Source organism: Pinus tabuliformis, chromosome 7, assembly GCF_031772625.1.
Source record: "Pinus tabuliformis cultivar Carrire ecotype Pingquan chromosome 7, CPIR1, whole genome shotgun sequence".
NCBI classification, from domain to species: Eukaryota; Viridiplantae; Streptophyta; class Pinopsida; order Pinales; family Pinaceae; genus Pinus; species Pinus tabuliformis.
In genome coordinates, this window is record NC_142293.1 from 217,042,483 (window position 1) to 217,057,000 (window position 14,518).

The following is a 14,518-nucleotide window of genomic DNA, read 5'->3' on the forward strand; positions in this document are numbered from 1 at the left end:
TACAAATGCATCGATTTTTTAATATCGATATAAGCATCGTTTCCGAATATAACATGGTGCACCGAGGTAGATTTATTTTTATCAAAAAAAATGGTGCACTAAATAACAAAGAGTACTAGTGTGTATACTACTCGATAGCATTGGAAAATGGTTAAATTTACAAAAAAGATAGTCGTAAAATTAATTTTGCCTAGTCCTATGTTATACTGTGACGACGACCTGATGCTAAACTAGAATTATATCGACCTAGTGTGTGCACAATATACCACACATTGATGCTTAAATAATTGATAACACCGGAAAAAAGATTAAATTTTTAAAAATTGTCGGTGTTATATACACCCACAGCACCGCTGTCCTTCTTGTAGTAAAATGCTTCATTGCATACTTAAAAGGAGCACCACTATAGTTTTTAATTTAAACAAAAATATGGTGTTACATTCCAATGAAGCATTGGTGTTTTTCATGTATTAAAATGCCCCAATGCGTCTTCTAAAGAGCACCGCTAGGCAGTTTTTAATTTTAAAAAAAGTGTGGTGCTATATTCCAACAAAACACCAGTGTGGGACATGTATTAGAATGCCTCGGGGTGTCTTAACAAAACCACAACTATAGGTTTTTTAATTAAAAAAAATGGTGCTCTTGGATATCTGACACACCAGTGCGTTAAATAAAAAATATCTCCCAATTATAAATTTAATATTTACCATCTACAATGTTTTAGAGCTCTAAAGCACCAATGTCACTCTTGCCTCATGCTAGTTCCTTGACATTGATGCTTCTCTTTCTCACCATCCTTCCGTGTCGTGCTCAATGCATGGATTTCCAATTTTATCAAATGATGGTGAAATTTGTTTTTCTCATTTACATATCAACAATGCCTCTCTGAGGAGCAAATCTCTAAGTAATGTCTATGTTTCTCTTTAACTTAATTTTTTAGCAAATTAGAATTGCAAATTAGCTCAAAAAATCCATTGTTTAAAAAAAAAATTTATCCTGCACGGTGCGTTGGACAACTTTGGCTTGCATCGATAGCAGTGCACCATATAAATTTCTAGGGTGCACCATCGTTTGATGCATGAACCTAACACACTACTATTTTTGTGGTGTTTTTCGTAAATGAAAACACATAAGGAAAATCTATAAACTGTACATAAGTTCATACATTTTTAGGTTACGCTCGGTGCATTTATATTTACCAAACACACTATAAAAATAATATTAAAAAATATAGCTTAGTGCATTCAATAACCCGAACGTTCCGTACGACTGCAAAAAGGTTATACATGTGCACCAATGCATAAGATTGAGATGCACTGCGATGAAATTTTAAATATGTGAACGAAAAGCGGTGTGTCATACGTATATATGCATTGTATCCAGTGCAGTTGTGTTTGATATCACACCAAAGTAGGTGCAATACTTTTTTTTAGGCGCATTGAGGATTTTTTATATTATTTTTAATTGAAAGATATGTTTCCATATTTATAAATACATTTTTCATTTAATAAAAAAATTTGTGTTTTATGTATGAGGTCGATGTATTTTATATGTTAATCATGTAGCAGAGACGTCAACAGAGAGAGCAACAACAGGAGCAAGAGGAAATAGTGGACCAATACAATGTGGTATGACCATGGGAAGCCCAAGAGAGGGAGAGGGATTTATACCCTCGCCTTATTAGCGCAACAACCCGAGCGCTCTTAAGGAATGTAGGCCTCCTCAATTACTATGAGAATGTTGCATCCCTGAAGGTGCACTCTATCTTGTTGGCACATCTAATTCAATGGCAGAGTGTCCAGGAGCATGGTTTCCATGTCGGTCGTAAGACTACCACCTCACTTCTGGAGGTATAACTACATGGATGGAAAAATCTACCTCTATCTTGTAGAGGTTTCTCACTCTGACTCCAATCTACTTTTCTTTGCTAGTAGCTTTGTGTCTCAGAAAGGCTTTCCCCTTATTGAAGATCACACCATAGCCATAGTCTTCCAAAACTGCTAAATAGATGAGGTTCTTCTTCATGCCTAGTACAAACATAACATCTTAGAGGTTACTGTACCAATCCCGGTAACACTGTACCTTCCATCATCCCCAAATTCAATATGCATATGGAGATCTTTATCCTCCAAGTCACTGAAAAACTATCTACACCCTATCATGTGGAACGAGGCACCTAGATCCAAGTACCACACACTCCCCTTCACAGTGTTGGCCATGCATACGACCAGGGTGAATTCTAACTCAAACTATGAAGCCAATGCTTCACATGTTCCTCCTACTGCATGCTCCTTCTTGCTAGACTTTTTGTGTGGACACTTTGTAGCATAGTGCCCGAATTCATGACAATTGAAGCATTTTATTTTGGACAAGTCCTTCTTCTTTCCCCCTTGGTTGGATTCAACCTCTCCTTTGGACTTATTTCCCTTGGCCTTCAATCCTTTGCTAACTAGAGAAAATTATTCTTCTGCTTCTGTGGATGTTACTCCATCTCTGGTATTTCTCCCGATTTCTTCTTGTACCAAATCGAACCATAAGAATTCCCAATTTGGTAATTTCTCCCTCTCGTTCATGGAGTCCTGGTAGCTATGCCAACTTTTGGGAAGGCCTAGAAGAGATAGTCTCACCATCTCATCTTCTGCAACCTTCACACCAACCCCTCCAAGGTCATTCTGAACTTTTGTAAATCTAGTGAGATACTGCATAATAGTATTATTCTTTTGCATCTTAATGTTTTGAAGTTTGTCTTTGAGGGCCAGTTTTCTATGGTCATTGTTATTCTTGAATAGCTCCGGCAGTGCCTTCGACATTGCGAAAGGCGTTTCTTTCCCATGGATATTTGAGACAATGTGGTCTCACACTCCCTCCAATATTATTCTCCTCACCTTTGTTACATCTTTATTCCATTAAGCTAGATTCTAGGCATCAACTGATCTTGATTTTGCAATGTTTGTCTTGACATATTCTAGCAATCCGTTGTCATCAAGCATCGAATCCATGCAATCCTTCCATGCAATGAAATTTTAGTTTCTTCCAAGGCATACTTCAATCTCAGTCTGTTGAATGTCATCTTCCCAACTTTGAAGCGTTCCTGCTACACTAAAGCTACAAATTCAAACCTCCTAAGGAACAACTTCGAAATTCCTATTCTAATGTGAATCCTGCTCTGATGTGATGTAGAAATATGGTGTATAATTGCAATTTCTCAAGAAATTTTAATCTAAATCAAGAGACATAACTCTACTCTATTACTCTGCGGAAATTAATTGGAAATTTAGAACAACAATTTCATACATGCAATAAGAAACAATACACATGCACAACATTTTTCTAGGGGAAAGGAACTCCTAAAAACCCCTTAAGTTTGTTTGCATTAATCATATGAATAGAGACTATATCACAATTTCTAGGTGGCTTTGAGCTCAACTTGTAAGTGAATAATCTATCTCTTTGCTCAATGAGAAGCTCTGACCCATACTTAGTCAATTTCTGCCTCTACTTGAGCCCCTATTTCCTTGTGCAAATCCTGAGGAATTAGGCCCTATTCTATAGGAATTTCCCTCTAATTCACTGTGCAATTCCAAAGGTTGGATCATTGATTGCATGCAACACCTGTACAACTGGATGATCTCTGAGTTAGACTATTGTCCAATTGCACAACTGACCTTCCACTAGTTCCATTAATTGTTAGAACTAGTTTAACTAAATACAACTGGAAATAATTGACTTTCATTTCCCCAAATTAGAAATCACACATGCTTAACTGAACTCCAAACCTTCTAACTTGAATTTACTAAGCTAATTGAGTGACAAGAACCATGTCACACAAGTTAACTACCTCCAAGTTGTCTGTTGATGTGGAAATTCGAATTTTCTCAATTTGACCAAGGAAAAGTCAAATTGAGAATTTCTTGCTACACTTTTCAACACCTGTGATTATTAGTGACCACCATTGCACACATTACTAGTGATGGGCAACATATTAGTTGTCATATTTTGTATTATGTCTATTCTTTTATTCAGGTGCCACGATGTATTAGATGGTTGTTGGGTGAAAATATTATCGTTTAATTCTGTTGTAGTATTTGCCCAACTATTTAATTTGTCAATCTGAGGTTCGTAGACTTACGAGACACATGCACTATATATGCAGGACTGAAGTGGAACTAATCTAATCTAATCTAAATTACTGAAATCAAATTAATCTAGAAAAGCATTGAAACACTAACTAGGAAAGCAGGAAATTGGAAAAGCAATACAACATGTGAAGAATTTGAATGACAAACAACATATGTGAGCTCACAACAATAAAACTATCTCAAATTATATTACAAGAATCAAATTACAAATCATGAAAGCATAACAATAAAAGATGAAAAACTAAGAATTCCTTTCCATTATTCATTATTATCAAAATGAAGAGAGAGCACTCTCTTATATACATGAGGAAGATAACCATCTCATAATTACATATCCAATATTCTCTCAAGCACTCTCAACTAATTTCCCATTATTACAAGATATGATCCCTTTGAATCCTCCACAAATCTCTCAAGCATTTTCAACTACTTTCCCATTATTACAAAATATGATCCCTTTGAATCCTCCACAAATCTCTCACATATCTTGGATAAGATATGCTAACCAAATCCTCCATGATTTTCTCCTTAGGAATAGGCTTGCATAATTATCTCCTTAATATGGTGGAGGAGATATTTGAGAAGTCTCTTGGAATTAATTCTTCACATATTTCCTACACATCAAAAAACTCACATATTCTTGAGATATATATAAAAATATGTATATTTTCTAATATTTAATCATAAATTCACTTGTAATACAAAATGAATAAAATGGAAAATAAGAAGGTGAAACCCAAATGTATTTATGAAAATGATATGATAAAAGGTTAATGGGATGATGAAATGTAAGGAATAGTGAAGAAAAAGGTGGATGAAAATTGACATTTATGAGTCCCAACATCCTCCCCAACTGAACTTGTTGCATGTCCTCATGCAACCATGCATGGGTCTCTTTAAGAACGTTTGACATCTTGAACTTTGTCTTTACATGATGATTTCTTTTAATAATGAATGTTTCCAGGATATGTGAAAGACATGAGTAACAACTTACATTTTCTTATGGTTGGTTCTTGTGTGACAACCATGAATACAAAGAATGTTGGTTCTTGTGTTAACAACATTCATTTCATTTTCTGTTCTCTTTTCTTCAATAATAATGTAAACACTCATTGGAAATCATAATGTGCATAAGAAATCCCTTTTGTAATATTAATGAAGCATGCCAATATTGTGTATGAAGCAAAGTGCAACAAAGTATCATTGGAAAATAAATGTTGGTGAATGGTAAATGAAAAAAAATGGAGTGATAGTGGTGAATAAATGGAATCATGGTAGTGAATATGTAGTGAATATAGTTCTCCCCCCAACTGAATTGGTTGCATGTCCTCATGCAACTTGACATGGCTCATGAAAGGAAATGTAGCATGGTGAGGGAATTTTCCAAAATATTCAAGTTAGCATATAAGGAATTGCATGATTAAAGATTAGAAAACAACATACCTTTACTTACCCAAGAATGATGAACTATGCAATAGGAATGTAGCTACTGCTGCTACTGGATTAGGAAAATGTGACTGATGTTGTTGTAATTGGATCCTGGGAAATGAAGGAATCTGAACTGTTGATGCTAAATCATGGAAAAGATAAACGCTGAAAGTGGAACTTTGGTACTCTTATCGATCAGAACTCATGCTGCTGTAACTGCTGAGGGAGTCGTGAAAAAGTGTACAGTATTCACATGCTACTAAACTTCTTGGTACAATTCTAATCATGCGAAAGAATGTGTTGATGTCGAGCATGAAAAGAAATCATTGGATTACCGGTCATTGATGCATGCCGTTAACCAATGCGAGGCAACTCACCATTGATGTCAATGAGTGCCAAGGTACCCGAGTACATCTTGCAAAATACGAATAGAGGGGTTGACGTCGAGCCATTTGCAAGATCTGACGATCAAGGGACATTGATGTATTCCCATAATCGTTAGCGAGAGAACTTGCCATTAAGGCATGCAAGCCCCTAGGTACTCAAAAGGAAATCTAGTCTATTTCCCAGATAAGGTGCTGATGTCGATGGGGCAAGACTTGTTGAAAGGTGGGCCTTAAGGAATCCCACATCATTCAATGCGAGTTTGTACAAAAAGATTTGGTAGGACTATAAATGGAAAGAACTCACGGACAAGCAGTGTGGATCAGCATGGCGAGGAAAACAAGGCAATGTAATCATGGAAAGGGAATGAGTTTTATTCAAAAGGAAAACTAGAAGGCAAAAATAAACTGAAAAGGATAAAGGAATGTATGCGATTCAGAAAAATAGGCGTGCATGAAGTTGTGAAAGATAAGGTAATGGAAGATGGCTGCAACATAGGGATGGTCTAGGCGTTTGGAAGGAAATAGGTGAGTAGTCATGATGCAAAAGGATTTTTGTGTAGTGGAAAATGTCATGATATGTGCAGTGAAGAATTAGTTCCTTCAAGCGTCCAATGATGCATGTTTCATTGTGATTTCGAAAAATCACTTTTGCATTAGATTGTCTTCACTTTGAAAAACTTAGCACCATTCCTGCATAAAAATTGTCACCTTTGTGTGCCATCTCCATCGATCATTCCTGTATGAAGTGACTCAAAAACAAATTAGCTCATTTTCAAGAATTTATGAAATGTCCATTATTTTTCAAAGTTACACTAATTGTGGATGAAAAAGGGTGTCACATCGTAATGTTGAGCTTTCTGCATAAGCTTCTTGTTGACCTACACATAACACCAATCTCATTTCACTTGTTAGTATATGCATCCTAACTCTTGCCCACAAATTCACTTTAAAATAAATGATAAAATCCAACATACTTTATTTCCCCCCAATCTAGAAATATTGCATGTCCCCATGCAATGTACTCATTGATTGTGCAATACTTTTTCAAAATGTTTTTATTGGTTTGTAGGAAAATTGATTTAAAACATTTGAAAAGGCTTTTGTATTTCTTAGGGAACAAGTATTATGAATGAATGAGGGAAATTTTATTTTATTTTATTTTTTTATTTTTTTTATTAATAAATAACAAATTAAAAAAAAAAAAACAAAAGTTTTTAATTTATTATTTATGTCGATTTTATTTATTTATTTATTAAAAACAAAACTAATAATAAAAACAATAAAAGAAACTAACCTTAATTAAAAAAAACGGCCAAAGACTATGAGACATCTGCAAGTTCAATTTTTGCCTTAATCTTCTGGTGTTCTTCATTCTTTGGGTCAAAAGAGTCAGTCATGCACCATTCATATGCCGCAAACAGTTGGCCAGGTTTCAGTACTCTTTTTATCTCTTTGTAGCAGCCAACTGCATCTGGTGCATGACAGGTAGCCTCAATTGCATAAACTGCATCAAAAGTATCGTTGGAGAAAGGCATCTTCATGAAGTTTCCCTTGACAAAATCACAGCTTTTGTCTAGCGCACATTGCCTGTTAAGCTCTTTTCCTCTTGATATCTGATACGCATTATTATTCAATCCTGTGATCGAAGTCCGGCTGAACCTAGCAATTTCTCTCAATGGACCTAATAAAGTTCTAAGTTTGTGTGTCCAACGCAAAGCGCTATACAGAACTTTGTTGGTTTGTTTTAGGTTGGTTGAGGGGACAAAATGGCGGGCAGAAATTTCATGCACAGGGTTCTCACCTACATAGTGAACGAACTCGTTGTGGATCGCCTGGCCAACAGTCATTCATTTCAGAGATTTGCTGTGAAATCATCGAAAGCTTTGGAAGAAATTTCTCAGAGAGCTCTTCAGCAAAGAGAGAAATTATTTGAACAACTTGAACAAGCTTCAAAAACTTTGAAGGCTGAGGCTGAGAAAGGCTTCAGGGACCAGAACAGGAGATGAATTTTTCTGCATGAGCACTGACGTTCAATTCCTAGCTTTGTTTGAGCTTTTTTTCATGACAATTTAGTTTTAACATGTTTTGTCATTTCAAATCCTTTTTGTATGGTTTATTCTCTGATGCCTATGGTTATTTTCTAATAGGAAGAGTTCTTATGTTTCATTTCTACTCGGTTGCATGAGGGAGTTGCGATGGAGGAGGGCATCTTTTCCATTTTTGTATTGACAATTCGTTTACATTTTTTCGATTTGCACTAATAACCTGCAATCCCCAAGTCTCAGTCCCGAGGCATATGTATGAGAACGCTATGACAAAATTGTTTTAAATGTGTAGGTGCAGTGATTGAATTCCAAGTTTATTATGCAGCAGAAGCAATGGTTTCTTCTGTGCACGTCTCTGCTCTGCTGTAGCAAGGCCTGGTGAAGCGTTGCCACCAAAATTCATTGAGAAATGTTGAGAAATGGCGTTGGTGAATCTGCAGTCTCGGGCCTGCAATCTACAGTGCATTTTTTTTCTTTTTCTCCTTTCGGCGATGCGTTTAATATTTTTTTATGTTTTATTTTTTTGTTTTTGTGAGTGCGCTGGTTGGTTGTTTTATTTTTTATTATATATATATTTTTTATTAAAAGTTAAAAAAAAATGAAATTAACCCTATCTTTACAAAAAAAAAAACGGTTAGTTTTTAAATATATTTTTTTTAATCAATGAAAAACTAAAATTTAGAAAGAAACTAAACTTTCTCTAGACTTAATTTTTTTAACAAATGGACACAATGAAAGATGTTTTTGATGAAGCATATTGAAAAACATTTATTTATTCTTGAAATTAGTCTAAATCATCCCTATTTTCTGATCCTCGCAATTGCACTAAGCGCGGAGGAGAGCATACTTATTCTAAGCAAAACTGATAATGAAAGCAAAAACTAAAAATGAAAGCCTACCTACTCTATACTAATTAGAGAAAAAAAAATAGTTATGTGTAATTAAACTTCCAATGAAGCCATTCACGTAGCAGTAACAACAATATATTCAGTAACAATTTTTTAAATGATGGATGAAAATATTCGAAAGTGAATGAGTCTAGTTGTTGTATCTGTAAATCAACTAAATAAAAATAAAAATACGAATCTAATCTAGTACTTACCCGGAACCATTGTTCGATAAAGCTTTGATAGGCACAGTTTCTCTCACTTAGATCATGTTGTAACTCATGTTCTTCTTCTCCGATCTGTTGTTCTTCTTCCTCAATCTCCTGTTCGAATGATTTTTCGTCATCAGATATGCAGGATTCTTCAGATGTTGAATCTTCGTTTATTTCTTGGGGAGTTAGTTGAACTTTCATCAATTCTTGTCAAGATCTCCTTTTCCAGGGAAGAGGAGATTCCGAATTCTGCAAGGATCTGAGTGAGTAGCTCCAAGCTGACACTCATTATAAAATCATGTTGAAAGAGATTCTAAAAACAAAGTGCTAATAATTGTTTGAGTTTTTAGTCCTTTTACAAGGTTTTAGTTCACAAAAACTCTTCCAAATCAGCACACTAAAAATTGAATTAAAAACAAAAGGACCACAGAAATAATCTTGAATTCAATACTCAATTAAACCCTCTTACAAGGACTACTCATTAATTGAGTAATTGAATTCTTCAATTACAACCATGAACCATGAATTCATCAAACACTCTTCACAGTTGCGAAAATCAAACACACTTGCAGAAATTGAAATTCACACTTGCATGAAAAATCAAACTAAACTTCAATCCATCGTGCCTCCCCGGCAACGGCGCCAAAATGTTGGGTGAAAATATTATCGTTTAATTCTGTTGTAGTATTTTCCCAACTATTTAATTTGTCAATCTAAGGTTCGTAAACTTATGAGACACATGCACTATATATGCAGGACTGAAGTGGAACTAATCTAATCTAATCTAAATTACTGAAATCAAATTAATCTAGAAAAGCATTGAAGCACTAACTAGGAAAGCAGGAAATTGGAAAAGCAATACAACATGTGAAGAATTTGAATGACAAACAACATATATGAGCTCACAACAATAAAACTATCTCAAATTATATTACAAGAACCAAATTACAAATCATGAAAGCATAACAATAAAATATGAAAAACTAAGAATTCCTTTCCATTATTCATTATTATCAAAATGAAGAGAGAGCACTCTCTTATATACATGAGGAAGCTAACCATCTCATAATTACGTATCCAATATTCTCTCAAGCACTCTCAACTAATTTCCCATTATTACAAGATATGATCCCTTTGAATCCTCCACAAATCTCTCAAGCATTTTCAACTACTTTCCCATTATTACAAAATATGATCCCTTTGAATCCTCCAAAAATCTCTCACATATCTTGGATAAGATATGCTAACCAAATCCTCCATGATTTTATCCTTAGGAATAGGCTTGCATAATTATCTCCTTAATATGGTGGAGGAGATATGGATAAGATATGCCAACCAAATCCTCCATGATTTTCTCCTTAGAAATAGGCTTGCATAATTATATCCTTAATATGGTGGAGGAGATATTTGAGAAGTCTCTTGGAATTAATTCTTCACATATTTCCTACACATCACAAAACTCACATATTCTTGAGATATATATAAAATTATGTATATTTTTTAATATTTAATCATAAATTCACTTGTAATACAAAAATGAATAAAATGGAAAATAAGAAGGTGAAACCCAAATGTATATATGAAAATGACATGATAAAAGGTTAATGGGATGATGAAATGTAAGGAATAGTGAAGAAAAAGGTGGATGAAAATATGACATTTCTGAGTCCCAACAACGGTCTGTCGTTTTTTTGAGGCAATTTTGTATGGATTTAAATAGATGGTGTGTGATGATACATGGGAGGATGAACTTCCCTTTAGTTTCAAATCTTTTTTGTTTATTGTTTGAGAGGTTTCCAAGGACGAGCCCTACATTTGACTATTTCCCTTCTAGGTTGATGACTGATGTACAAGTGTGAATGTGGGGCTAGATGATGCCCAAGAGGGGTCCGTTGGAGTATCTGACCAATCTTTCCACCAAGGCACTGGCGTTACTGACCAGTGAGGACGACCATGTGTTTATTTTGTTTATGCATCCGTACATGGGTATTGATTAGAGACAATGTCCTAACATCCTCTTCACACTAGATGAACCCGAAGATGATAGATGTAATATTAGTGCTTTCGTTAAATTAATCTAGTTTCATTTTATTATCTTAATTAATTAGAATAAAATTTATTCTAGCACGTTCGTTAACTTGTTTTATTAAAATGTTTAATGAAATTGTCTAGTTATTATTGTGTACTATGTATTTTGTAGGCATTGACATGTTGCTTGGAAACATGCCTCCTCCCCCACCGAAGGGAGTAGATGATGACATGTGTGACGCCCAAGAGGGTGAGGCACATCCTCAGGGGGGTGTAGGCATCTAGGCTTGTAGGGATGATATGAGATTTAGGACAGACTACTGCGATATATTGTCTAGAGTTTTGGTTGAGGAGGGAGTCCACACTATGAGGTTTCGAGACATTAGTGCAAATCCTAGGTTTGTGGATCTCTTGAGAGACTCTCCACGTGAGATGTTGACTCTTATGCATCATATCGTCAAAGCTAGTAGGCTAGTAGTAGTGATGAGGGATGTAGGGCATGGCAGTATCCAATATGTCAGATGGGCCTTCACGCAGTTCCACTTCATCAAATCATGGTTAGGGTGTCAGTGATCCTTTTGGTAGTACACCTCCTCGTCATTCCCTTGATGATCATATGCAAGAGCTAGAGGATGTGCCTCATGTTTCTCCTGATAGAGTAGACTAGCCACCTCCTACTCCACCTCAGAGTTTGATAGACATTGAGGCAGTAGTCGACCATCCATCATCTTCTACTGCAGACCAACCACCTCCTCCTCCACCTCAGAGTTCGGCAGATGTTGAGGCAGTGGTTGACCATCCATCGTCTTTTGCTACAAAACAGATTGGCACTACTAAGTCTATTATATCAAATATTTGATTGTATTTATTTGACTTACATATATATATATATATATATATATATATATATATATATAGTGCATTTTTTTGTTCATGTTTATGTGCTTAATTTATATGTTGGTTTTGATATTTATATTGTTAGGTCATGTTATATATTGTTGGGTATGTGTTATGTTATTTCCACGACTAGTCCCACGCGTTGTATGTTGCATTGGGTGCAGCAGGGTGGTCATAAGGGGGGAAACACCCCCCTGTCGGAGATTTTGCAAGGGCGCAGTAGCCACCGTACAAAGAGTCGGGGCAATGGCCAATGAGTTTTTTTTTATGTGGACCCAATAATATTTGGGCGGACCCAAAGATGGTGGATGGACCTACCCATGGTTTTGTGAATGGGTTTTGCACATGGTTTTGGGCATGATGGTTTGTAGATTCAGTCAATGGAAGTATGATTATGTTCTAATCTAGGGTTAATGGATTGGGGCTTATGAATGCTTCGACATGTATATATATGCATTGTAACATTGAAAGGAATATAATGATAAATTAATCTCGTAGTCTCGGTTTTGGGACCTAAGAGAAATTTCTGTGTATATCTGTTCTATGTTCTCGGCATTGTATATTTTTTTGTTTTAAGAATTCTGTAATATCCCTCCGCTTAATAATAAATAATAAAAATAATAAATAATACAAAAATAATAATTAATAATATAAAGAATAAATAATAATAAATAATAAAAATAATAAATCATAAATGTTAAATAATAAATGATATTAAAAATAAAAATAGTAATAACTATACTAAAGCTCTAAATAAGAATAAATAGAAATAAAACAAGAAAACTATCAAAAAGAAGAAAATAAAACAAGAAAGCTAAAAATCAAAAGAAAAGTAAAGAAATAAAACAAGAAAGCTAAAAAATCAAAAGAAAGTTGCATGTAGACACATGGAGTGTGTGCATGTGGTTCCCCTTCCAATGTTGTTCTATTTAATAGATGGTGAGGAAGATGAGAGGCATTCCTGCATTCCATCTTTCCGAGATTCTGTCTTTCATTCTCTTGGGAGAATGGTGTTCTAAGACATAGGAGTCACTGGCAGTAGTACGTTGATTGAGGGCTCGGGGGTGGCCAGTTGTAGCAAATCTTTGCACAATTGAGCCTACGGTTGGGTGGAGAGTCGTCCCCAAAACCTTGTTGCGGTAAGCCTACTTCTACCACAGGTAAGCACTATTCATAGTTGAATTTAGTTTTATTAATTACATGTTTATTGGGCTAGGTAAGTGCCACTCTCATTTAAATTTAATGTTAAATTAGATATTTATTTTTGGACTGTTACATATGGTATCAGAGCTTTGGCTCAACCCTTAGGGCCTATGGGCATCTTAGAAAAAAATTTATTTGTTGGGATTTTTAACTTGACTTGTTGTTGAAAGTTACAGGATGCTTACTTTCCTACGAGTAATTTCCACGGCAACTGAACTTTGGAATCAGGGTTTCTAGATTTCCGCATTTTGATTTGTTTTCATTAATTTATTAGCCATTTTTTACAATTGTTTGCGGGTTCTACAACAACATAAACCGAGTGGTGTGTGTTTTATGATAGGCATCAGATAAAACTCGTTTATCATAAATTTATTTATATTGTGGTTCTGAAAGATAATTTGTTTCTGCAATCATTTTTGTCCGAATTTTTTTTAGTTTGGTTATTTAATTTTGGTAATCGACATGCACTTCCCACATCTGTAAACTCCATTATTGACATTCGGATATATAATATCATTCCACCTGTGTATTTGGTCTCTAAAAAAAAGAAGGGGGCGAGAGATCCAATTGGGGATATTTGGCGACTTGATTGAAATCGGAATTCAATATATCGATAATATCGGCGCTTTCGTTATTAACAACATCATTTCTCAACTTATCCCACAGCATGGGAACCGTGGCCCGGCCATCGTAGCCAATCCCTCCTTTTTCTGCGAGCGTAGACCTCCTTCAGAGTTTTGCATCCATTTGCATTATCCACCGATAAGCGCAGGTATCCGGCAGTAGAGGAATTGGAGCGGGAATTCGAATTTCATTCTGGTTATTATTGTTATGCTTTCTGATGAAGCTGGTACTCCAATTTTTCTTCTGGTTATGATTGAGAATGACGAACGTTGGCATTGGCAATGGGAATAGAAGTGAAGGAGGAGCCATTCAAATCCAGATGAAAATAGGAATTGGAATGAAGATTTGTCATTGCTTTTTCTTCAGCGTCCACTTACAATACAACCAAACCAAGAAACCAAAGACTTATTCAGTATAACTGAGAAAAAAATTTCTGTATGCAGTAGGAGTGGCACTGTTCAGATTTCTGTACCGGGATTCCAGGTGAGTTACGCTGAATTTACTTTTTCACTTTGCGTGGGCTTTTTGTCATTTTATTTCCTTTTTTATGCTATTCTTCTGTGTCTGTAAAGATGGCGTCAGTATATGTCCCGTGAGGCAGTGGCCTCAAGCTTCGTGAAATAATCAGATCGGTATCCATGGTTAATGATCAGGAATATGCACAATTTA

The 14,518-nt window shown here is 35.4% G+C and overlaps 1 protein-coding gene across 1 annotated transcript; it reads left to right on the forward strand.

Annotated features, from left to right (window-relative positions):
• The first annotated feature begins 7,644 nt into the window (after window positions 1-7,644).
• On the forward strand, window positions 7,645-8,053 carry LOC149246632 (uncharacterized). Its single transcript, XM_089455728.1, has one exon. The coding sequence runs from the start codon at window positions 7,720-7,722 to the stop codon at window positions 7,957-7,959; it is 240 nt and encodes a 79-aa protein (XP_089311854.1). The 5' UTR covers window positions 7,645-7,719; the 3' UTR covers window positions 7,960-8,053.
• The last annotated feature ends 6,465 nt before the right edge of the window (window positions 8,054-14,518 follow it).